At 49.9% G+C, this 26,604-nt stretch overlaps 1 protein-coding gene across 1 annotated transcript; it reads left to right on the forward strand.

Annotated features, from left to right (window-relative positions):
• Positions 1–703: 703 nt before the first annotated feature.
• Positions 704–25,186, forward strand: LOC149427661 (helicase ARIP4-like; the record flags this gene model as incomplete). The annotated part of the gene is made up of 6 exons (XM_089667803.1): positions 704–709; positions 776–1,022; positions 17,456–17,621; positions 22,393–22,544; positions 23,293–23,421; positions 24,954–25,186. Coding segments are annotated over 6 exons (933 nt in total), but the record flags the coding sequence as incomplete, so codon positions are not given.
• Positions 25,187–26,604: the final 1,418 nt, after the last annotated feature.

The following is a 26,604-nucleotide window of genomic DNA, read 5'->3' on the forward strand; positions in this document are numbered from 1 at the left end:
TAATTTATTGAATATGGCCAAAATTGTAGTATTTCAAGTATATTTTTCTTCCATATGGGCCACCATACATTATAATATTCGTTTAGGGTGGTATTCCAGGCTAAACCTAACTAATCTTAACCCCTTGGCGCCGGCGCTTCCCTGCCGTTTAAGGGTTCCAGCAGCCCCTTAAGTTCCCCCTTCTGCTACCTATGCCGACTAACCTGTGTTAGAATACTTACCTATTTTGAGGATGCTCCGGTCCAGTCATGTGATCCCAGGACTGCAGGGGAGAGGAGGGAGCCCTGGCATCGGATGGGCTGTGACATCATCGCTCCTAGGCATGCCAGCCGTTGTTTAGCACTCTGATCTCTCCCCTGCAGCTGCCGCTGGCTGTTACAGGGGAGATCACATGACCGGGGGGGGGTTGAAAGTAGGGAAGTATATACATCTTTTTTTACACAGGTTAGTGAGGTTGGAGGGGGGAGTGGACAGTTTTAGGATTAGCCTGGAGTTCCACTATAAAGAGGAAAGTGTTTGGTGTCACCGGGTCAGGGCAGCTCCGTGGTGACAACACATTTCTGTCCCTTAAGCAAAGGGGGGAATCTTGGAGCCAGGTAGCCACGCCCCCAGCATTTCGATCACCTGACTTTCCTGTTTTGAAGTCACTGGTTCCTCCAGCTCGGCCTGTCTGGATCCTGAACTCTGTGTGTGATTTTTCCAGGCTCTGGTAAGTTCTGTGTTGCTCATGAGATGTTCTGAGATGCTCATCCTCCATCTGTCTGTCTGTCCGCAGCTCTCCGTCTCTCTGTCTGGGCAGGATGAGCAGGTAACGTGCCGCTCCCCGGACCGATCTGCCATGTCTGACGCCTCCGTCTCGGCAAGCGAGCCAGAGCTGGACCCACAGGAAGAGGACGAGGAGGAGGAAGAAGAGGAGGAGGAGGATGATGATGACGATGATGATGAGGATGATGAAGCCGATGAAGAAGATGGGACAGATGAGGAGAACGATGGAGACGACGAGGACGAGACACCTAAGAAAGGCAAGTGAGAAGGATGGGGAGATAACTGTCGGCTGCATGTGCATGGATTTGTTTTTGTTTTCTTTTCTTGGCTCCTCCTACTTCTCAGCAGTTCATAGTTGGTCACAGGGGTACGCAAGACAAAAGAGGCGGGGCTATGCTGGTTTCGGGTCCTGTATATTGGCTACTCCAGCATTACAAAGAAACATAAAAAAATGATGGCTGTTGAGGGGAGGGTGATTTCTGAGATGGGGGGGTGATGAGCAGAGTATTTCAGGAGAAGAGAGTTATAGAGGAAGGAGCGGAGTCCCCCAGCAGTGCAGAGTATTTCAGGAGAGGAGAGTTATAGAGGAAGGAGCGGAGTCCTCCAGCAGTGCAGAGTATTTCAGGAGAGGAGAGTTATAGAGGAAGGAGCGGAGTCCTCCAGCAGTGCAGAGTATTTCAGGAGAGGAGTTATAGAGGAAGGAGAGGAGTCCTCCGGCAGTGCAGAGTATTTCAGGAGAGGAGAGTTATAGAGGAAGGAGCGGAGTCCTCCGGCAGCGCAGAGTATTTCAGGAGAGGAGTTATAGAGGAAGGAGCGGAGTCCTCCAGCAGCGCAGAGTATTTCAGGAGAGGAGTTATAGAGGAAGGAGCGGAGTCCTCCAGCAGCGCAGAGTATTTCAGGAGAGGAGAGTTATAGAGGAAGGAGAGGAGTCCTCCAGCAGTGCAGAGTATTTCAGGAGAGGAGTTATAGAGGAAGGAGCGGAGTCCTCCGGCAGTGCAGAGTATTTCAGGAGAGGAGTTATAGAGGAAGGAGCGGAGTCCTCCAGCAGTGCAGAGTATTTCAGGAGAGGAGAGTTATAGAGGAAGGAGCGGAGTCCTCCAGCAGCGCAGAGTATTTCAGGAGAGGAGTTATAGAGGAAGGAGCGGAGTCCTCCAGCAGCGCAGAGTATTTCAGGAGAGGAGTTATAGAGGAAGGAGCGGAGTCCTCCAGCAGCGCAGAGTATTTCAGGAGAGGAGAGTTATAGAGGAAGGAGAGGAGTCCTCCAGCAGTGCAGAGTATTTCAGGAGAGGAGTTATAGAGGAAGGAGCGGAGTCCTCCAGCAGTGCAGAGTATTTCAGGAGAGGAGAGTTATAGAGGAAGGAGCGGAGTCCTCCAGCAGTGCAGAGTATTTCAGGAGAGGAGAGTTATAGAGGAAGGGGCGGAGTCCTCCAGCAGAGCAGAGTATTTCAGGAGAGGAGAGTTATAGAGGAAGGAGCGGAGTCCTCCAGCAGAGCAGAGTATTTCAGGAGAGGAGTTATAGAGGAAGGAGCGGAGTCCCCCAGCAGTGCAGAGTATTTCAGGAGAGGAGAGTTATAGAGGAAGGAGCGGAGTCCTCCAGCAGCGCAGAGTATTTCAGGACAGGAGAGTTATAGAGGAAGGAGCGGAGTCCTCCAGCAGTGCAGAGTATTTCAGGAGAGGAGTTATAGAGGAAGGAGAGGAGTCCTCCAGCAGTGCAGAGTATTTCAGGAGAGGAGTTATAGAGGAAGGAGCGGAGTCCTCCAGCAGTGCAGAGTATTTCAGGAGAGGAGAGTTATAGAGGAAGGAGCGGAGTCCTCCAGCAGCGCAGAGTATTTCAGGAGAGGAGAGTTATAGAGGAAGGAGAGGAGTCCTCCAGCAGTGCAGAGTATTTCAGGAGAGGAGTTATAGAGGAAGGAGCGGAGTCCTCCAGCAGTGCAGAGTATTTCAGGAGAGGAGAGTTATAGAGGAAGGAGCGGAGTCCTCCAGCAGTGCAGAGTATTTCAGGAGAGGAGAGTTATAGAGGAAGGGGCGGAGTCCTCCAGCAGAGCAGAGTATTTCAGGAGAGGAGAGTTATAGAGGAAGGGGCGGAGTCCTCCAGCAGAGCAGAGTATTTCAGGAGAGGAGAGTTATAGAGGAAGGAGCGGAGTCCTCCAGCAGTGCAGAGTATTTCAGGAGAGGAGTTATAGAGGAAGGAGCGGAGTCCCCCAGCAGTGCAGAGTATTTCAGGAGAGGAGTTATAGAGGAAGGAGCGGAGTCCTCCAGCAGCGCAGAGTATTTCAGGACAGGAGAGTTATAGAGGAAGGAGCGGAGTCCTCCAGCAGTGCAGAGTATTTCAGGAGAGGAGTTATAGAGGAAGGAGAGGAGTCCTCCAGCAGTGCAGAGTATTTCAGGAGAGGAGTTATAGAGGAAGGAGCGGAGTCCTCCAGCAGTGCAGAGTATTTCAGGAGAGGAGAGTTATAGAGGAAGGAGCGGAGTCCTCCGGCAGCGCAGAGTATTTCAGGAGAGGAGAGTTATAGAGGAAGGAGCGGAGTCCTCCAGCAGTGCAGAGTATTTCAGGAGAGGAGTTATAGAGGAAGGAGCGGAGTCCTCCAGCAGTGCGGAGTATTTCAGGAGAGGAGTTATAGAGGAAGGAGAGGAGTCCTCCAGCAGCGCAGAGTATTTCAGGAGAGGAGGATCAGAGCCCATCTTATATTAGGGGTGCAGGATTGGATGTGTAGGAGGATTTTGGTATTTCTCGTGTTGTCGCTCATTAATGTTTCTGGTTATTGCACATTATGTGGACATGCGTGATATGCGGTGTCAGTGAATGGTGTCAGTCATGGTTTCGTTAGTTCCCGATGATCTGACTGAATTCTCTTTAAAGTCTTCAGTGCCTTAAAAAACTCTTCCTCCTCCTTGAAATGTTCCCCGTGTTGTCATGTTACAACCAGAACCGTCAATGTGTTTTATTGGGATTTTATGGGATAGACCAGCACAGAGTGGACATGTGACCCAACCGGGACAGGGGCTTGTGGAGGGGAGCCTCTTGCCTACTGACCATGGCCGTGGCATCTGAGGGGGCTCAATTTTTTAATGTGTGCCTGTGGGGGGGGGGGGGGGGGGGAGACCTTTGGAGTAGTTACTTGGAATTCAAGTCCATGTCTCCCCAATACACACTGACTCTGAGAACTGGAGGACCAACATACAGATTTGGGGTCTCTGTGCCCAAACTAGCATTGACTGCTTTAACCCCCTCCTTCCCAGACTCAGAAACCCCTGAGAAGATTTTGATGTGATTAGCAGAAGGACCCGATGTGAGGACTTGACCCATGTGAGGACTTGACCCATGTGAGGACTTGACCCATGTGAGGACTTGACCCATGTGAGGACTTGACCCATGTGAGGACTTGACCCATGTGAGGACTTGACCCATGTGAGGACTTGACCCATGTGAGGACTTGACCCATGTGAGGACTTGACCTGATGTGAGGACTCCAATGTGTTCACTATCTTCTCCCATTGTGTGCCTCCTAGGTGTGCATTCCCATTGGTAATTGACTCACCTATTGCGGGTCTTTTGGCAAGTCCTCCTGGAGGCTCCTGCATAATGAGATTAGACTGATGGCAGCTTCACCTCGTTATCTAATCAGTGTGGGACATAATATTTGTTTCATTCATGGGGGGGCACTGCCCTTATTTTTTAGTGTATAAATATCTGTGTTTCTGTTCAATGAAGCAGTTCCCGTTTGCATCAAGCTAGTGTCGCCTAGTCTCGGGTGCAATGCCCGGCTATATTACCTTGGGCCTGTGGCCAAGAAGCGGTTCTCTGGCGATAGGCACAAGCTGGGTGGCCAGGCGTTCCTTCACATTTGGTGGCCAGCAGTGGGATGCTTCCTGCAGTCTGGGAAGTCCAAACCACCACCGGGATCTGAGGTCCAGTTAGCAGAAGAGAGGTACAGACACCAGCCGCCATGGGAGAGGAATTTGTAAGGAGAGTGCAAGAGATGCAAGTGCAGCACAGAGGACCCATGTAGGTCCTGCTGGGATGGTCACATTTGGTGGCAAAGGTGAGATGCTTTCTGTAGTCTGGGAGGCCCAAGCCACCACCAGGATCTGAGGTCCAGTTAGCAGAAGAAGAGAGGTGCAGACACCAGCCGCCATTGAAGAAGAATTTGTAAGGAGAGTGCAAGAGATGCAAGTGCAGTGCAGGTCCTGCTGGGATGGTCACATTTGGTGGCCAGCAGTGGGATGCTTCCTGTAGTCTGGGACGTCCAAACCACCACCAGGATCTGAGGTCCAGTTAGCAGAAGTGAGGTACAGGCACCAGCGGCCATGGAAGAGGAATTTGTAAGGAGATTGCAAGAGGTGCAAGTGCAGCACAGAGGACCAATGCAGGTCCTGCTGGGATGGCATGACTCTGTCTGCTAGCAGCTCTGGACGGAAGCACTAGTCCGAGAGCAGTGCTGCCAAGGAAAAATTCTTCTCTCCATCCAGGAAAGGTGCTGGTTGCAGTATGTTATACGGATGCTGTTTTTGAGGGAACAACCACACAAGGGGTGGGAAGCTGCGTTAAGCAGGCTGGTCCAGGCAGAGATGTGGCTGGATGAAAGCTACAGAGCCCTCCGTTGGCATGTAGCCCAAGCATGCCCTTGGACAGCAGATGACGGAAGGCTTTGGCTATGACTGCTTGGGGCTGTTTTCTGGAGGCTGTCAAAGAACCCTGACTTTGGAATGGCGATTGGAGGAAATCTTGGATTATAGAGACCAGGTCCTGAACATCTCGGAAGTGCCCTGGGCACAGGAAGATATGGAGTTTCTAGCCCTTCAGGAATGGGAGCTGGAACAAGCGTATAAAAGACAGTTCGACAAAGCTCAGCCGTATGCCCCGGCACCCATGGATGGTATGGATTAGGAGTTACCCACCGAAGTGCCGGCACCGGGCCCAAGTGCTGCCAGCCCATGTTCTGGATTTTGAGCAGTTCCACAGACTGAGGATTTAATAGACGTTCCTGCTAAGGAGGAACAACCCAGTGAGTCTCCAGCAGAACAGTTGGCTTTGAGTGCTGCTGACCTCTGCCTACAAAAATCAGTGGCGCTGGAGGATTTGTGCGAGGTCACCGAATTTTTAATTTTGTTTCTCAGCGGAAGAGCTGGCATCACTGCAGAGCGCCACTGGCCTCTGTTCAGCACCAACAGCACTTCCGAAGCTCCAGTGAGACAGGGTGGGCAGTCCTTCTCCCCAGCAGTCTGTGAACAGCAATTTTCAAGTCTGGCCACAGATTCTCCATGGGATTTAGGTCTGGACTGTGACTGGGCCATTCTAACACATGAAGATGCTTTGATCTGAACCATTCCATTGTAGCTCTGGCTGAGTGTTTCGGGTCGTTGTCCTGCTGGAAGGGGAACCTCCGTCCCGGTCTCAAGTCTTCTGCAGACTCTCACAGGTTTTCTTCTAAGATTGCCCTGTATTTGGCTCCATCCATCTTCCCATCAACTCTGACCAGCTTCCCTGTTCCTGCTGAAGAAAAGCATCCCCACCACATGATGCTGCCACCACCATGTTTCACAGTGGGGATGGTGTGTTCAGGGGATGGGCAGTGTTAGTTTTCCCCCACACACAGCGTTTTGCTTTTAGGCCAAAAAGTTCCATTTTGGTCTCCTCTGACCAGAGCCCCTTCTTCCACATGTTTGCTGTGTCCCCCACATGGCTTCTCACAAACTGCAAACGGGGATTTCTTATGGCTTTCCTCCAACAATGACTTTCTTCTTGTCCCTCTTCCATAAAGGCCAGATTTGTGGAGTAACGACTAATAGTTGTCCTGTGGACAGATTCCCCCATCTGAGCTGTGGATCTCTGCAGCTCCTCCAGAGTTCCCATGAGCCTCTTGGCTGCTTCTCTGATGAATGCTCTCCTTGCCCGGCCAGTCAGTTTAGTTGGACGGCCATGTCTTGGTAGGTTGTCAGTTGTGCCGTACTCTTTCCATGTTCGGATGATGGATTGATCAGTGAGATGGTCAAAGCTTGGGAGATTGTTTTTTTTATAACCGACCCTGCTTTAAAATTCTCCACAACTTTATCCCTGACCTGTCTGGTGTGTTCCTTGATGCTGTTTGTTCACTAATTTTCTCTAACAAATCTCTGAGGGCTTCACAGAACAGCTGGATTTATACTGAGATCACATGACGTACAGGGGGGCTCTATTTATTAATTAGGTGACTTCTGAAGGCAATTGGTTCCACTAGATTTTAGTTAGGGGGATCAGAGTAAAGGTGGCTGAATACAAATGCCGCCACACTTTTCACAGATTTATTGGTCACGAATGTTGAAAACCATTTCTCATTTTCCTTCCACTTCACAATGATGTGCCACTTTGTGTCGGTCTATCACATCCAATCCTAATAAAACACATTGTAACATGGCAACATGGGGGACATTTCAAGGGGGGAGGAAGACAACATGGGGGACATTTCAAGGGGGAGGAAGACAACATGGGGACATTTCATGTTGGAGGAAGACAACATGGGGGACATTTCAAGGAGGAGGAAGACAACTTGTGGGACATTTAATGGGGGAGGAAGACAACATGGGGACATTTCATGGGGGAGGAAGACAACATGGGGACATTTCATGGGGGAGGAAGACAACATGGGGACATTTCATGGGGGAGGAAGACAACATGGGGACATTTCAAGGGGGAGGAAGACAACATGGGGACATTTCAAGGGGGAGGAAGACAACATGGGGGGGCATTTCATGGGGGAGGAAGACAACATGGGGGACATTTCATGGGGGAGGAAGACAACATGGAGGACATTTCATGGGGGAGGAAGACAACATGGGGGACATTTCATGGGGGAGGAAGACAGCATGGGGGACATTTCATGGGGGAGGAAGACAACATGGGGGACATTTCATGGGGGAGGAAGACAACATGGGGGACATTTCATGGGGGAGGAAGACAACATGGGGGACATTTCATGGGGGAGGAAGACAACATGGGGACATTTCATGGGGGAGGAAGACAACATGGGGACATTTCATGGGGGAGGAAGACAACATGGGGGACATTTCAAGGGGGAGGAAGACAACATGGGGGACATTTCAAGGGGGAGGAAGACAACATGGGGGACATTTCATGGAGGAGGAAGACAACATAGGGAACATTTCAAGGGGGAGGAAGACAACATAGGGAACATTTCAAGGGGGAGGAAGACAACATGGGGACATTTCATGGGGGAGGAAGACAACATGGGGGGTCATTTCATGGGGGAGGAAGACAACATGGGGGACATTTCATGGGGGAGGAAGACAACATGGGGGACATTTCATGGGGGAGGAAGACAACATGGGGGACATTTCATGGGGGAGGAAGACAACATGGGGGACATTTCATGGGGGAGGAAGACAACATGGGGGACATTTCATGGGGGAGGAAGACAACATGGGGGACATTTCATGGGGGAGGAAGACAACATGGGGGACATTTCATGGGGGAGGAAGACAACATGGGGGACATTTCATGGGGGACATTTCATGGGGGAGGAAGACAACGTGGGGGACATTTCATGGGGGAGGAAGACAACGTGGGGGACATTTCATGGGGGAGGAAGACAACATGGGGGACATTTCATGGGGGAGGAAGACAACATGGGGGACATTTCATGGGGGAGGAAGACAACATGGGGACATTTCAAGGGGGAGGAAGACAACATGGGGAACATTTCAAAGGGGAGGAAGACAACATGGGGGACATTTCAAGGGGGAGGAAGACAACATGGGGACATTTCAAGGGAGAGGAAGACAACATAGGGGACATTTCATGGGGGAGGAAGACAACATGGGGAACATTTCATGGAGGAGGAAGACAACATGGGGGACATTTCATGGGGGAGGAAGACAACATGGGGGACATTTCATGGGGGAGGAAGACAACATGGGGACATTTCATGGAGGAGGAAGACAACATGGGGACATTTCATGGAGGAGGAAGACAACATGGGGACATTTCATGGAGGAGGAAGACAACATGGGGAACATTTCAAAGGGGAGGAAGACAACATGGGGGACATTTCAAGGGGGAGGAAGACAACATGGGGACATTTCAAGGGAGAGGAAGACAACATAGGGGACATTTCATGGGGGAGGAAGACAACATGGGGACTTTTCAAGGGGGAGGAAGACAACATGGGGAACATTTCAAAGGGGAGGAAGACAACATGGGGGACATTTCAAGGGGGAGGAAGACAACATGAGGACATTTCAAGGGAGAGGAAGACAACATAGGGGACATTTCATGGGGGAGGAAGACAACATGGGGGACATTTCATGGGGGAAGGAAGACAACATGGGGACATTTCATGGGGGAAGGAAGACATGGGGACATTTCATGGGGGAAGGAAGACAACATGGGGACATTTCATGGGGGAGGAAGACAACATGGGGAACATTTCATGGGGGAGGAAGACAACATGGGGGACATTTCATGGGGGAGGAAGACAACATGGGGAACATTTCATGGGGGAGGAAGACAACATGGGGAACATTTCCTGGGGGAGGAAGACAACATGGGGAACATTTCATGGGGGAGGAAGACAACATGGGGAACATTTCATGGGGGAGGAAGACAACATGGGGGACATTTCATGGGGGAGGAAGACAACATGGGGGACATTTCATGGGGGAGGAAGACAACATGGGGGACATTTCATGGGGGAGGAAGACAACATGGGGGACATTTCATGGGGGAGGAAGACAACATGGGGGACATTTCATGGGGGAGGAAGACAAGATGGGGGACATTTCATGGGGGAGGAAGACAACATGGGGGACATTTCATGGGGGAGGAAGACAACATGGGGGACATTTCATGGGGGAGGAAGACAACATGGGGACATTTCATGGGGGAGGAAGACAACATGGGGACATTTCATGGAGGGGGAAGACAACATGGGGAACATTTCAAGGGGGAGGAAGACAACATGGGGACATTTCAAGGGGGAGGAAGACAACATGGGGAACATTTCAAAGGGAAGGAAGACAACATGGGGGACATTTCAAGGGGGAGGAAGACAACATGGGGACATTTCAAGGGGGAGGAAGACAACATGGGGACATTTCATGGGGGAAGGAAGACAACATGGGGACATTTCATGGGGGAAGGAAGACAACATGGGGACATTTCATGGGGGAAGAAGACAACATGGGGACATTTCAAGGGAGAGGAAGACAACATGGGGGACATTTCATGGGGGAGGGAAGACAACATGGGGGACATTTCATGGGGGAAGGAAGACAACATGGGGACATTTCATGGGGGAGGAAGACAACATGGGGAACATTTCATGGGGGAGGAAGACAACATGGGGACATTTCAAGGGGAAGGAAGACAACATGGGGGACATTTCATGGGGGAAGGAAGACAACATGGGGACATTTCATGGGGGAGGAAGACATGGGGACATTTCATGGGGGAAGGAAGACAACATGGGGACATTTCATGGGGGAGGAAGACAACATGGGGAACATTTCATGGGGGAGGAAGACAACATGGGGAACATTTCATGGGGGAGGAAGACAACATGGGGAACATTTCATGGGGGAGGAAGACAACATGGGGACATTTCAAGGAGGAGGAAGACAACATGGGGGGGCATTTCATGGGGGAAGGAAGACAACATGGGGACATTTCATGGGGGAGGAAGACATGGGGACATTTCATGGGGGAAGGAAGACAACATGGGGAACATTTCATGGGGGAAGGAAGACAACATGGGGACATTTCATGGGGGAGGAAGACATGGGGACATTTCATGGGGGAAGGAAGACAACATGGGGAACATTTCATGGGGGAGGAAGACAACATGGGGAACATTTCATGGGGGAGGAAGACAACATGGGGAACATTTCATGGGGGAGGAAGACAACATGGGGACATTTCAAGGAGGAGGAAGACAACATGGGGGAATATTTCAAGGGGGAGGAAGACTTTACAAGGCGCTGTATGCCTGAGCATACAAGGACAGACATGACATATACCTGGCAATACAAGCACATTTCCCCATTGTCATCTCTTTCAAAGCACAGACATCTAACGATCTCCTGATAAATATCTAGCTGTAGTGAGCTGACTGCACAGTGACTACAGAACACCTCCCATGTAAGAAAGGGGTCCTGTAGTCTTGTCTTAAAGGGACAACATGCTTTTTAATAAATTCAGTACAGAGAGTGTTGTCATCCTAGGGCAGGAAAGTTATTGTCAGGATCACCAGGTGAAAATAATGAAAACAATTCCTGATAGTGGCACACTTCGCAGTCACCACATCTACGGACTGGTAAGCAGCAATAGGTTACTTCTCCCCCTTTGCCAACCTGCTGAACTTTATCAACAGGACCTTTCCATTTTCATTACATACGTTGTGTTTGATCCAGTGATGTCATTACTGGTTCTCTGTGCTTCGCTATACAATGCAGGCAGATCATGACTAGTGGGAGGGGCCAGCATAGTGCTTCTCATAAACATCACAGCCCCTTAGTACTCCTCTCAAGAGCCCTCAGTCCTTCTGCGAGCAGTGGGAGGAGTTATGCAAACATCAGCATGCCTGGATGCGTGGGTGTCGGTCTGGAGGAGTGGGCTTCCTAGACGGGTTGTATTTGCATAGGTAATACCCACATGGGATACTGAAATCTAATGAAAGGGGCGGGGCCAAGGACAGTCAGGCTGAGGAGCAAATAGCTAGATGATGCGGGACGTCCTCCAGACAGGAAATGAGGCGGAGCTCTATCTGACTGGCTGCAACTTCTAATGCACATTGTGAGAAGCTCCCAGTGTGCAGTGACATCAGAGGAAGCCGGTCCAGGGGAGGAGTCGGTACACCTGCGCAAGACTGAAGGGGAGGAGTCGGTACACCTGAGCAAGACTGAAGGGGAGGAGTCGGTACACCTGTGCATGACTGAAGGGGGAGGAGCTGGTCCAAGACTGGAGGGGAGGAGCCAGTACTCCTGTGCAAGACTGAAGGGGAGGAGCCAGTACACCTGGGCAAGACTGAAGGGGAGGAGCCGGTACACCTGGGCAAGACTGAAGGGGAGGAGCCGGTACACCTGGGCAAGACTGAAGGGGAGGAGCCGGTACACCTGGGCAAGACTGAAGGGGAGGAGCCGGTACACCTGGGCAAGACTGAAGGGGAGGAGCCGGTACACCTGGGCAAGACTGAAGGGGAGGAGCCGGTACACCTGGGCAAGACTGAAGGGGAGGAGCCGATACACCTGGGCAAGACTGAAGGGGAGGAGCCGGTACACCTGGGCAAGACTGAAGGGGAGGAGCCGGTACACCTGGGCAAGACTGAAGGGGAGGAGCCAGTACACCTGGGCAATACTGAAGGGGAGGAGCCGGTACACCTGGGCAAAACTGAAGGGGAGGAGCCGCTACACCTGGGCAAGACTGAAGGGGAGGAGCCGGTACACCTGTGCAAGACTGAAGGGGAGGAGCCGATACACCTGTGCAAGACTGAAGGGGAGGAGCTGTGCACCTTTGTAAGACTGAGGGGGAGGAGCTGATACACCTGTGCAAGACTGAAGGGGAGGAGCCAATACACCTGTGCAAGACTGGTGGGGAGGTGCCGGTACACCTGTGCAAGACTGAAGGGGAGGAGCCGAGACACCTGTGCAAGACTGAAGGGGAGGAGCCGGTACACCTGTGCAAGACTGAAGGGGAGGAGCCGAGACACCTGTGCAAGACTGAAGGGGAGGAGCCGGTACACCTGTGCAAGACTGAAGGGGAGGAGCCGGTACACCTGTGCAAGACTGAAGGGGAGGAGCCGGGACACCTGTGCAAGACTGAAGGGGAGGAGCCAAGACACCTGTGCAAGACTGAGGGGGAGGAGCTGCTACACCTGTGCAAGACTGAGGGGGAGGAGCCGCTACACCTGTGGAAGACTGAGGGGGAGGAGCCGCTACACCTGTGGAAGACTGAGGGGGAGGAGCCGCTACACCTGTGGAAGACTGAGGGGGAGGAGCCGCTACACCTGCACATGAGTAGAGAGTGAAGGTCTTGCTGTGTGACAATGAAGAGACAATAGCTGAGTGTACCTCCTTATGGTATAGGTGGGAGACGCATGAAGTAAATAATTCTTTTCAAATTTAAAAAAGACAAAGTCCAGCCAGAGAGGTCTGTGTGGTGTGATCACTTGCAGTGCCTGGTGTCAGGGTGCGGGGCAGATTGTCCTCATTGTGTGTCATTGCTATGTTGTGTCTGCGGGTGATGGGAGTGATGTGTTATCTAATATCAGAGGCGTGTTTCCCTGGGGCTCCTGCAGGTGGAGTCAGAGGACCGGCTGATGAATGGATGGTGTTGTCCTCCATCGCTCTCCCTCACTCCTCTCACCTCTTACATAAGAGTGCAGCGGCTGTAGTCAGAGCTCAGCCCGGCGTCTGTCCCTACCTGGAATCTACAAGGCTGTCCCTGATCCTGGGGGCCCCGGGGCCAACATGCGTCTTCTCGATGAGTCTACGCAACCTGCAGGTATGCGCAAACTTCTGTCCTGTCCGGCTCTGACTCTGTATGTGTTTCATCATTTAAAATGAAGTTTGTGTAATCCCCCCCCCCCCCCCCCCGAGAAGATCATAGCAGTGCCTACTACAGAGGTGTCGACCCCCCCCCCCCCAGAGAAGATCATAGCAGTGCCTACTACAGAGGTGTCGACCCCCCCCCCCAGAGAAGATCATAGCAGTGCCTACTACAGAGATGTCGACCCCCCCCCCCCAGCACAGACATATGTACATTGGCCCAAGGTGGGGCATTGTAATTATGCAGAAATAGCCGTACCTGCAATTCTGCTTTAAAGACATATTCCATCTGGTGTTTCAGTTGTAGGTGCCCGGGAACTCAGCACAGGGATGGTGGGAACCCCTCATAATGGGCACAGCGGGCGTACAGACCCGGGAACTCAGCACAGGGATGGTGGGAACCCCTCATAATGGGCACAGCGGGTGTACAGACCCGGGAACTCAGCACAGGGATGATGGGAACCCCTCATAATGGGCACAGCGGGTGTACAGACCCGGGAACTCAGCACAGGGATGGTGGGAACCCCTCATAATGGGCACAGCGGGTGTACAGACCCGGGAACTCAGCACAGGGATGGTGGGAATCCCTCATAATGGGCACAGCGGGTGTACAGACCCGGGAACTCAGCACAGGGATGGTGGGAACCCCTCATAATGGGCACAGCGGGGGTACAGACCCGGGAACTCAGCACAGGGATGGTGAGAACCCCTCATAATGGGCACAGCGGGGGTACAGACCCGGGAACTCAGCACAGGGATGATGGGAACCCCTCATAATGGGCACAGCGGGGGTACAGACCCGGGAACTCAGCACAGGGATGGTGGGAACCCCTCATAATGGGCACAGCGGGCGTACAGACCCGGGAACTCAGCACAGGGATGGTGGGAACCCCTCATAATGGGCACAGCGGGCGTACAGACCCGGGAATTCCGCACAGGGATGGTGGGAACCCCTCATAATGGGCACAGCGGGGGTACAGACCCGGGAACCCAGCACAGGGATGGTGGGAACCCCTCATAATGGGCACAGGGATGGTGGGAACCCCTCATAATGGGCACAGCGGGGGTACAGACCCGGGAACTCAGCACAGGGATGGTGGGAATGATGCTGCTTGATCACATGGGGATGTCGGTCAGATCCTGGTCACAGTTATATAATCACAGAGGCTGCTAAACCTCCTTACATAAGATGAGAGAAGGAAGAGTTCTGTCCCCAAATTTTTCACAAAATGACTTCCTACTCCCTCACCGTCCCTCCGAGTAATGGAGGGGCGGCAGGAACTTTTTCATTTTCTTTTCTAAATACATTTTATTGGGTTTTACAATTATTATTATTATTATTATTATTCAGGATTTATAGATCTCCAGTTTGCTCAGCGCTTTACAATATATTGGGGGACAGTAGAGGAGGAGTAGGAGGGCCTTGCTCGTGGAGCTTACAATTCAATACAACCTATATAAGGCTTTTTGAAGTTATGAGGTCATCCCAGCGAAGTGCGTGACGTTCGCGGACTGCGGACCTCGCCCTCACGCGTTTCGTCATTTTCTGTTCCAGACGTCATGCTGCATGCTCCAGTTGGCAGAGTGTAGATATTCCCACCTGTCCCCTCAGGTCACGCTGGAAGGCAGGAAGATCAATAAAGGTTTCCTGTTTACTAGAAAAAATTTTTTTTTGGTAGAGTGGGGAGGGGTTAGAACCCCTGTTAGTTTTTATTGCTGTCTCTAATTGCACCAGAAACGTGCAGGACCCTTTTTTGGGTCTGCACTAGAATCGGATTGCACGGGTATTCACACCTACAGTGAAGGAAATGCGTATTTGCTCCCCGGCTGATGCTGAATGTTCGCCCCTCACACAGAAATGATCGGTCTAACAATGGAATGTTCGCCCCTCACACAGAAATGATCGGTCTAACAATGGAATGTTCGCCCCTCACACAGAAATGATCGGTCTAACAATGGAATGTTCGCCCCTCACACAGAAACGATCGGTCTAACAATGGAATGTTCGCCCCTCACACAGAAATGATCGGTCTAACAATGGAATGTTCGCCCCTCACACAGAAATGATCGGTCTAACAATGGAATGTTCGCCCCTCACACAGAAACGATCGGTCTAACAATGGAATGTTCGCCCCTCACACAGAAACGATCGGTCTAACAATGGAATGTTCGCCCCTCACACAGAAACGATCGGTCTAACAATGGAATGGTCGCCCCTCACACAGAAACGATCGGTCTAACAATGGAATGGTCGCCCCTCACACAGAAACGATCGGTCTAACAATGGAATGGTCGCCCCTCACACAGAAATGATTGGTCTAACAATGGAATGTTCGGTGTAACACTGAGAGACAGAATACAACAACAAATTCAGCAGAAATGCATCTAACAAATGATGACGGATCTGCATGTTCATGAGGGAAAGAAGGATTTGATCCCCTATCATTCAGCAGGATTTCTGGCTCCCAGGTGTCTCTCATACAGGTAACAAGCTGAGATTAGAAGCCGTCTCTTAAAGGGAGTGCTGCTAATCTCATTGTGTTACCTGTATAAAAGACACCTGTCCACAGGAGCAATCAAACCATCAGATTCCAAACTCTCCACCATGGCAAAGACCAAAGAGCTGTCCAAGGATGTCAGGGACAAGATGGTAGACCTACACAAGGCTGGACTGGGCTACCAAACTATGGCCAAGCAGCTTGGTGAGAAGGTGACAACAGTTGGTGCAATCATTCACAAATGGAAGAAACACAAAACATCCACTTCCAGGCTGCCTGTTTATGGGTAGAAGGAAGTTTGGTGACACCGGCTGAGATCTCTGGAGGGTATTCGTCTTCATCTATTGACCCTAGATGGCAAAATATGGGTTCTGGGGTCATTGTTGCCTTACAGGATTTGTTTTTGGTGTCTGAGTGCCGATCATACCGAGTGCAACTTGCCATGCGATGCGAATTTCAAACCAACTCCAGTGACTGGCTGAGTGATCTCTGTACAGCGCCGCTGTATATGTCAGAGCTATATACATGTATAATAATAATTGTGTGACTGGGGGAGGGGACATTAGAGCGTAAGCTCCTCTGGTACAGAGACTGATGGTACAGTGGGGGAGGGGACATTAGAGTGTAAGCTCCTCTGGTACAGAGACTGATGGGACTGTGGGGGAGGGGACAATAGAGTGTAAGCTCCTCTGGTACAGAGACTGATGTGACTGTGGGGGAGGGGACATTAGAGTGTAAGCTCCTCTGGTACAGAGACTGATGGGACTGTGGGGGAGGGGACAATAGAGTGTAAGCTCCTCTGGTACAGAGACTGATGTGACTGTGGGGGAGGGGACATTAGAGTGTAAGCTCCTCTGTACAGAGAATGATGTGACTGTGGGGGAGGGGACATTAGAGCGTAAGCTCCTCTGGTACAGAGACTGATGTGACTGGGGGAGGGGACAATAGAGTGTAAGCTCCTCTGGTACAGAGACTGATGGGACTGTGGGGGAGGGGACAATAGAGTGTAAGCTCCTCTGTACAGAGACTGATGGGACTGTGGGGGAGGGGACAATAGAGTGTAAGCTCCTCTGGTACAGAGACTGATGGGACTGTGGGGGAGGAGACATTAGAATGTAAGCTCCTCTAGTACAGGGACTGATGGGACTGTGGGGGAGGGGACATTAGAGCGTAAGCTCCTCTAGTACAGAGACTGATGTGACTGTGGGGAAGGGGACATTAGAGTGTAAGCTCCTGTGGTACAGAGACTGATGTGACTGGGGGAGGGGACAATAGAGTGTAAGCTCCTCTGGTACAGACTGATGTGACTGTGGGGGAGGGGACATTAGCGTGTAAGCTCCTCCGGCACAGAGACTGATGTGACTGTGGGGGAGGGGACATTAGAGTGTAAGCTCCTCTGGTACAGACTGGTATGACTGTGGGGGAGGGGACAATAGAGTGTAAGCTCCTCTGTTACAGAGACTGATGGGACTGTGGGGGAGGGGACATTAGAGTGTAAGCTCCTCTGGTACAGAGACTGATGGGACCGGCTCAGTGTTCTCTGTACAGCGCAGTGGTATATAAATGAATAGAGTTCTATAACCTGTATATTGTACTTCTCTCCATCCTTGGTGAGCACCATAAGGGGTTCTCACATTCTTTTTTCCTCCTTCTAGAAAAGTCTCAGAGCGCTGCAGTGGGCGCGGACAGCACCAATCATGGCGGAGAGGACGAAGTTAAACAATCGGCTACCTCAGGCCAGAGTGGACAGGAGGAGAAGGCGTCTAATGACGAGGCGACGAATCGGATTCTGAAACCTTCAAATCTGAGACGCAACATTCGGTGAGATGGATTGGAAAGGCGTTCCGGGATTTTTCAAAACTAGAGCAGCTGCGCATGGCAACCAATACTCTTCACACTTCAGCCTGCTCCGCTGACTCCGCCTCTGCCATGTGATTGGTCACAACTGTACTTGGGGTAGTTGATTTACTAAAATTCGTGAGTGCAAAAATCTGCGGCAGCTCTGCATAGAAACCAATCGGCTTCCAGGTTTTATTTCATGCTGAAGATAAAAGCCGATGGGCTCCCATGTACAGCTGCACCAGATATTGCACCCTCCAGGTTTAGTAAATCAACCCCAGGGTGTGGCCCAGGGGTCTGCAAACCTTCTAAACATAGGGCCAGCTTACTGTCCATCTGACTTTCGGGTGGCCGGACTGTGGCCATAGGGAGTAGAAATTGTCTCAGCATCAGTGCAAGTAAAGAACGCATCCTTGGTATTGGGGGGAGGAATTGCGCCCCTTCATTGGTGTAAGTGGGAGGAATAGTGCCCGATGGTTGTTGGCAGTTTGAGGAATAGTTTCCTATTGTTGGTTTTATTGGGGGGAAATAGTGCCCCATCATTGGTGTCAGTGGGAGGAATAGTGCCCCACCGTTGGTGTCAATGAAAGGAATAATGCCCCATTGTTGGTGTCAGTGGAAGGAATAGTGCCCCATCATTGGTGTCAGTGGGAGGAATAGTGCCCCACCGTTGGTGTCAGTGGGAGGAATAGTGCCCCACCGTTGGTGTCAGTGGGAGGAATAGTGCCCCACCGTTGGTGTCAATGAAAGGAATAATGCCCCATTGTTGGTGTCAGTGGAAGGAATAGTGCCCCATCATTGGTGTCAGTGGGAGGAATAGTGCCCCACCGTTGGTGTCAATGAAAGGAATAATGCCCCATCACTGATGTCAGTGGGAGGAATAGTGTCCCATCGTTGGTATCAGTGGGAGGAATAGCGCCCCATCGTTAGTGTCAGTGGGAGGAATAGTGCCCCATCGTTGGTATCAGTGGGAGGAATAGTGCCCCATCATTGGTGTCAGTGGGAGGAATAGTGCCCCATCATTGGTGTCAGTGGGAGGAATAGTGCCCCACCGTTGGTGTCAGTGGGAGGAATAGTGCCCCACCGTTGGTGTCAGTGGGAGGAATAGTGCCCCACCGTTGGTGTCAATGAAAGGAATAATGCCCCACCGTTGGTGTCAATGAAAGGAATAATGCCCCACCGTTGGTGTCAATGAAAGGAATAATGCCCCATCATTGGTGTCAGTGGGAGGAATAGTGCCCCATCATTGGTGTCAGTGGGAGGAATAGTGCCCCACCGTTGGTGTCAGTGGGAGGAATAATGCCCCATCATTGGTGTCAGTGGGAGGAATAGTGCCCAATCATTGGTATCAGTGGGAGGAATAGTGCCCCCATAATTGGTGTCAGTGGGAGGAATAGTGCCCCATCATTGGTGTAAGTGGGAGGAATAGTGCCCCATCATTGGTGTAAGTGGGAGGAATAGTGCCCCATCATTGGTGTAAGTGGGAGGAATAGTGCCCCATCACTGGTGTAAGTGGGAGGAATAGTGCCCCATCATTGGTGTCAGTGGGAGGAATAGTGCCCCCATAATTGGTGTCAGTGGGAGGAATAGTGCCCCATCATTGGTGTCAGTGGGAGGAATAGTGCCCCATCATTGGTGTCAGTGGGAGGAATAGTGCCCCATCATTGGTGTCAGTGGGAGGAATAGCGTCCCATCATTGGTGTCAGTGGGAGGAATAGTGCCCCATCATTGGTGTCAGTGGGAGGAATAGTGCCCCATCATTGGTGTCAGTGGGAGGAATAGCGTCCCATCATTGGTGTCAGTGGGAGGAATAGTGCCCCATCATTGGTGTCAGTGGGAGGAATAGTGCCCCATCATTGGTGTCAGTGGGAGGAATAGTGCCCCATCATTGGTGTCAGTGGGAGGAATAGTGCCCCATCATTGGTGTCAGTGGGAGGAATAGTGCCCCATCATTGGTGTCAGTGGGAGGAATAGTGCCCCATCATTGGTGTCAGTGGGAGAAATAGTCTCTCATTGTTGACATCAGAAGTAATAATTATGTCCCATTGTTGGTGGGCGGAAAGGAATAGTGTCTTATATCAGTGGGGGGAAAGTGTCCTGAGGGCCAGATAAAGGCAAGCAAAGGGCCACACCCGGCCTCTGGGCCCGCAGTTTGGAGACCACTGGTGTAGCAGGTAACAAGTTGCGAAGTGAATTTCTGATCTTGGGTGCAATGCTTTGCAAAAAAAATAATAAATGCACATTTTTTTCTTTTTCCTGCAAGAATTTGTGCATGGACTTATTTTTCTTTTTAAAAAAAAGGTGGACTTGTCCTTTAAGGTTTGAAAATGAAAGATGTAATTCTTCTGAGTGCCTTGCACAGATGCTGCATTTTGATAAATCCCCCCCCCCCCCCCCCCATTGTGGTATGTAGCATTTCGCACGTTGATATGTCTAATAACCGACAGGCGGCAGACAGTAGAGGCCTTCCTACTCTAACGCCATAGTGACTGCTCATTAATCATTTGTTACCATGGCAACCCCAGTACCAGGATCACTTGTAAACTTTTGTATCTGGAGGATGCAGATTCCTATAATGCAGAGGATGGTGACAGCAGCCGAAATGACATAAAAGAATGAATGAATCCATTGCGGAAACTTACAGAAATACCTAGTCTTACCTGTTCACCTGTCCCTGTTGTATCCATCCCCATAGAGGTGGTAGACCGCTCGTTACATGGCGTGCATTATTTTCACACGCTGTTATAAAATTATTATATATTTGGCTCTAATCTGATCATTTTAAAAAAGATATTGGGGCAGTAATGCAAGAAAAGAAGGAACCTATTGAAAGACGTGTGAGCACATCCATCATAAGACTAGAAAAACAAAGATGGCAGCCGCCCTTATCTGGTTGTGACAATCAAAAAAGGCGCATATGACAAGGGCAATATACAAAAGGGCGTCCCCAGCACACCCCCCCCCCCAAGCCAGCCAGTAACAAAAACAAAAATCTGTTTCATCTGCTTTCCCAGCTATGGGACATATATAGCAATGCAAAAACAGAGAGCAGGCTAACCTGGAGGCAACCCTTCCTCAAAGGGGCAGCAACACACCGGAAGCCCAGGCATGGCCCTTATAAGCAACTGAATTTTTTCAGTCTGTCTGCACCAAATCCACAAAAGCAAAGATGGCAGCCACCCTGATCTGGTTGTAACGATCAAGAAAGGTGCACATGAGCAAGGCAATATACAAAAGGGGGTCCCCAGCACACACCCCAAGCCAGCCAGTAACAAAAACCTGTTTCATCTGAGTTCCCAGCAATGGGACATATATAGCAGTGCGCAAACAGAAAGCAGGCTGACTTGGAGGCAACCCTTCTCAAAGGGACAGAAATACACCGGAAGCCCAGACATGGCCCTTATAGGCAATGGAAAAATGTCAGTCTGTCTGCACCAAATCCACAAAAGCAAAGATGGCAGCCATCCTGATCTGGTTGTAACAATCAAGAAAGGTGCACATGAGCAAGGCAATATACAAAAGGGGGTCCCCAGCACACCCCACAAGCCAGCCAGTAACAAAAACAAAAATCTGTTTCATATACTCGAGTTTAAAACAGAAGTTTTAGTTGCAAATACATGTAGAAACCACGTCACTGCGTTGAGTCACCTCTGATAAATGGGGTCCCTAATACTAAGCTATCTGAGTTCCCAGCTATGGGACATATATAGCAATGCACAAACAGAGAGAAGGCTAACCTGGAACCAACCCTTCCTCAATGGGACAGCAACACACCGGAAGCCCAGACATTACCCTTATAGGCAACTGAAGTTTTTCAGTCTGTCTGCACCAAATCCACAAAAGCAAAGATGGCAGCCACCCTGATCTGGTTGTAACAATCAAGAAAGGTGCACATGACCAGAGCAATATACAAAAGGGGGTCCCCAGCACACACCCCAAGCAGCCAGTAACAAAAACAAAATCTGTTTCATCTGAGTTCCCAGCAATGGGACATATATAGCAATGCGCAAACAGAGAGCAGGCTAACCTGGAGCCAACCCTTCCTCAAAGGGACAGCAACACACTGGAAGCCCAGACATGGCCCTTATAGGCAACTGAAGTTTTTCAGTATGTCTGCACCAAATCCACAAAAGCAAAGATGGCAGCCAGCCTGATCTCTTAGAAACCAGCAAAAAAGAGAAGTGCACATGGACAGGGCAACATAGTACAAAAGGGTTCTCCAACACACTTTAATGCTTGCCTGTAAAAAAAACAAGAAATAACAACTAATCCGTTTTAGCTACTTAGGATAAAAGTAGAAGTTGTAGTTCCGTACATTTACAAATACATGTGGAAGCCACTCTGTCTCTTCAAGGCACTTCTGATCAATGTGACGGCTAACTTTGAAGTATCTGAGTTTCACGCTATGGGACATATACAGCAATGCACATACAGAGAGCAGGCTCACCTGGAGGCAAGTCTATTCATCCTAAAGGTACAGCAATTCACCAGAACATGTAGTTTCAACATCAGGGCTTCAAATAGAGATTGTTTGCGTGCTTCCTGACCAAAAATTCTAGTAGTGCTGCTCCAGAACCACCACACAGGTGACATTTCTGGAAACTAAATGTTTTTTAGGAGTTTTACAAGCAAAATAATTGATGTATGATAGACCACAAATGTACTTAAATAGAGATGTGCTTTTACAGGGTTTAAAACTACTTTTAGTTCTAGTTTCTTCCTTCTTTTTATTCTTTACTTCTTTGCGTTGCAGAAAACTTCTCCGTGAAGACCAGCTAGAGGCTCAGACCAAGACCGCGCAGCAGGAGGAGTTGGAAAGACTGAAACGTCTGGAACAGCAACGAAAGGACTATCCACTGCCTATGATCCCCACCATATCTGCGGACTCTCTAGATTTCCTTAATGGTACGTTCTCTGGGGATCATCGGTAATCCTTGCAGCCGTTGATTTAGGGGCTTTGCTGTTTCATAGCCAAGATATAAAATTTGTGACGATGTGTTATGAAAGTCATTTTTTTGGAATCACTAATTTATCTGCCTCCTTCAAACCCCCCTCCGGTACCACATTTGGTTTTCACAGGTACCCGCTCCCACTTCTGGCTCAGTTCGTTGCAGGGAACTGAGCCGGAAGTTGCACCCCCTATCCCCCCGCAGACCTCTAGGACATTTCCCAGTTCCCAGAGCACTGCGCCCATTCACAAAGCGCAGCGCGACTCGCTAATGCACAGTAGGAAACCAGCTGCAAGGCTTCACTGCCGGTTTCCCTTTGTCAAGATGGCGGCGCTAGCACCCAACAACTGATTGAAGAATCGGCTCGGGGTGAGGATGGCTCTGGATCCCTGGACAGGTAAGTGTCCTCACATTAAAAGTCAGCAGCTACAGTATTTGTAGCTGCTGACTTTGAATTTTTTTTTGAGGGGGAGCCTGGAGCTCCGCTTTAAGAATCAAACTTGAAATCTTGCATCTTGCCAAGGAAGCAGGAGGGCTGACGGCGCCGAATGTTAAAGGATAAGTTCACCTTTTCGGACAAAAATAATAAATGCACATTCTTTTGCAGGTTGACCTATGTTGAGGCTCCCTTACTCACATATGTAAAATAAAATGTCTTTTTTTTTTTTTTTTTTTTTTTTTTATCCGCTTTCCTTTTTTTGCAGCAGACGACATCGAGCTGCGGCCTGCAGAAGTCTCACAACTTGTGGGGAACCAAGAGATCATCTGTTTGGATAGCAGTAGCGGTGACAGCGATGAGGATTCACAGAGGAAAAATGACGGCGTGACAGATGGTGAGACGCTGCTGGATGTTTGAGTTGTTACTGTTGTGTTCAAAATAATAAGTGTGTTTTAAAAAAAAATCCTTAAAGCGGAGCTCCACCCAAAAGGGGAAGTTCCGCTTTAAGCCTTTGTCCCCTGCACCCCATTAAGGATTGGCACCTTTGGGAAGCGGCTACCCGAATTTGACAGGTACCTGCTCCCACTTCCGCTGCGATCGCCTAGAATCCCAGGGGTAGGCAACCTGCGGCTCTCCAGCTGTTGCAGGACTACAAGTTCCATCATGCCTCTGCAAGTCATAGCTGTGACTGTCAGTTTTGTAATCTCTGCAATGCCTCATGGGAAATGTAGTTCCACAACAGCTAGTGAGCCGCAGGTTGCCTACCCTGGCCTAGACGATCGGAACTGGAAGTTGTCCTCCTTCCCGTAGTCTTCTGCTATATAAATGAAAAAGTCCAAAAATTTTGAAAAAAAAGTGTTTTTCTTATAAAATTTTGCAAATAAATAATATTTCATCATAAATCTTGGCCAAAATATATTCTGCTATATTTTTAGTAAAAAATGAGTTTATAACCAAAATTTATAATTTTTTAAAAAAAATTTTTAAATTTTTATTTGTTTTTATTATTATTTATGTGTTTGTTTTTTTTACATACTGACACCCTAGCAGTACAGTGTCACCATGGTGACACTGTACTACTTGTGTGGGGTGCTGAATTTTTTTTTTTCTTTTTTTACACTGATTGCTTTTACACCCATAAAGGCTGTAAAAGCAATCATTTCGCATTCTTGCAGCCATTGAGAACTACTGTGTGAGCTGTGATTGGTCACAGCTTGTCACATGGTACAAGGCTGTTGTGAATGGCCCTGTACCATGTGATCTCTGTGATCATTCACAAATTTCACACGCAGTAAGCAATGATGTCAGAAGTGACATCTTGCTTACTACTCTGCATGTGATCACTGATTGGCCAATCAGTGATCACATGATCGGGACCTCGCACAGAGGTCCCATACAACGATCGGTGTTCCACTGTGTCCAGAGGACACAGCGGGCACCGGATCGCGGTGCTGCGCGCTCCCAGAAAGCGTGCACAAGCAGGGGGCGGGGAAGCCATTTATAAACAGCCACCTGCCCCTGCACTGCCACCATCTGGCCATTTATATACAACAGCTGGACGGGAGGTGGTTAAAAACACGCCCCTTTCAATGAATGGTTCAGTTGCACAGAATCAGCAGCATGCATGTCATGACTGTTGGGTCGGTTGGTTTTCTATGACTCTACTACACATACTAGTACATTTTTTTTCCATGTAGAAATATAATTTATATCAAAAACCGTGATTGACCTGATTAGTGATGTTGGACTGCTATTATTTTGAACACAACTGCATATGATGCAAAGTGTTGGGATACAGCAGAGGGCTGCAGGGGTTAATCGGTGACCGTTTTATTCTCTGTTCATCCCATATCCTTGATCCGTTACCTCTCATTCTGTGCCTGACCATCCTCATTCCTCCATCCCCTCTTCTTTCCTCTGTTACAGAAGTGATCGAGCTGAGCTCTGGAGAGGAGGAGTCCTTGTCGGTTGTAGACAGCGGGGATTCTCTCCATGACACCGGCGATGGTCTGGACACTGAGAATAGCGGCTCTCATGTCAACGATGCTTTGAACCTGCCTGATGCTTTTGGGCTTGTTCTTGTCAACATCAACCACCCGCCAAATGAGAAGGACTTATTCCTGGCCCCCCAGCTTGCTCGAGCCGTCAAACCTCATCAGGTGAGCACATTGTTTATATGTTTGTGTATCCACTATATTGCCAAAAGTATTAGGCCAGCCCTCCAAATCATGTGATTCAGGTGTTCCAATCCCCTCCCAATCATGTGATTCAGGTGTTCCAATCCCCTCCCAATCATGTGATTCAGGTGTTCCAATCCCCTCCCAATCATGTGATTCAGGTGTTCCAATCCCCTCCCAATCATGTGATTCAGGTGTTCCAATCCCCTCCATGGACACAGGTGTATACAATCAAGCCCCTAGGCATGCAGACGGCTTCTACAAACATTGGTGAAAGAATGGGTCGCTCTCAGGAGCTCAGTGACTCCAAGCGTGGTCCCGTGATAGGTGGTCACCTGGGCAATAAGTCCATCCGGGACATTTCCTGGCTACTAAATATTCCACGCTCAACTGTTAGTGGGATTATAACAAAGTGGAAGCAACTGGGAACAACAGCCACTCAGCCACCAAGTGGTAGGCCACGTCACATGACAGGGCGGGGTCAGCGCATGCTGATGCGCACAGTGCGCAGAAGTCACCAACTGTCTGCAGAGTCAATAGCTAAAGACCTCCAAACTTGGTGTGGCCTTCAGATGAGCCCAACAACAGTGCGTAGAGAGCTTCATGGAATGGGTTTCCATGGCCGAGCAGCTGCATCCAAGCCTTCCATCACAAGTGCAATGCAAAGCGTCGGATGCCGTGGTGTAAAGCACGCCGCCACTGGACTCTAGAGCAGTGGAGACGTGTTCTCTGAAGTGATCAATCACACTTCTCTGTCTGGCAATCTGATGGACGTGTCTGGGTTTGGTGGTTCCCAGAACAGTACTTGCCTGACTGCATTGTGCCAAGTGTAAAGTTTGGTGGAGGGGGATTATGGTGTGGGGTTGTTTTTCAGGGGTTGGGCTTGGCCCCCTAGTTCCAGTGAAGGGAACTCTTAAGGCGACATTTTGGACAATTTCATGCTCCCAACTTTGTGGGAGGAGTTTGGGGATGGCCCCTTCCTGTTCCAACATGACTGCCCACCAGTGCACAAAGCAAGGTCCATAAAGACATGGAGGAGCCAGTTTGGGGTGGAGGAACTTGACTGTCCTGCACAGAGTCCTGACCTCAACCCCATAGAACACCTTTGGGATGAATTAGAGCGGAGACTGTGAGCCAGGGCCTCCTCCCCCGACATCAGTGCCTGACCTGACAAATGTGCTTCTGGAAGAATGGTCCAACCTTCCCATAGACACCCTCCTAAACCTTGTGGACGGCCTTCCCAGAAGAGTTGAAGCTGTTATAGCTGCAAAGGGCGGGGCCAACTCAATATTGAACCCTACGGACTAAGACTGGGAGGCCATTAAAGGTCATGTGGGTGGAAAGGCCGGCCGACCAATACTGGGGGCAATATAGTGTATGTTCTAGTATCTCATTATTAT

Source organism: Staurois parvus, unplaced genomic scaffold (assembly GCF_062004578.1).
Source record: "Staurois parvus isolate SC_StPar_1 unplaced genomic scaffold, SC_StPar_1.0 ptg003599l, whole genome shotgun sequence".
Classification (NCBI taxonomy): Eukaryota; Metazoa; Chordata; class Amphibia; order Anura; family Ranidae; genus Staurois; species Staurois parvus.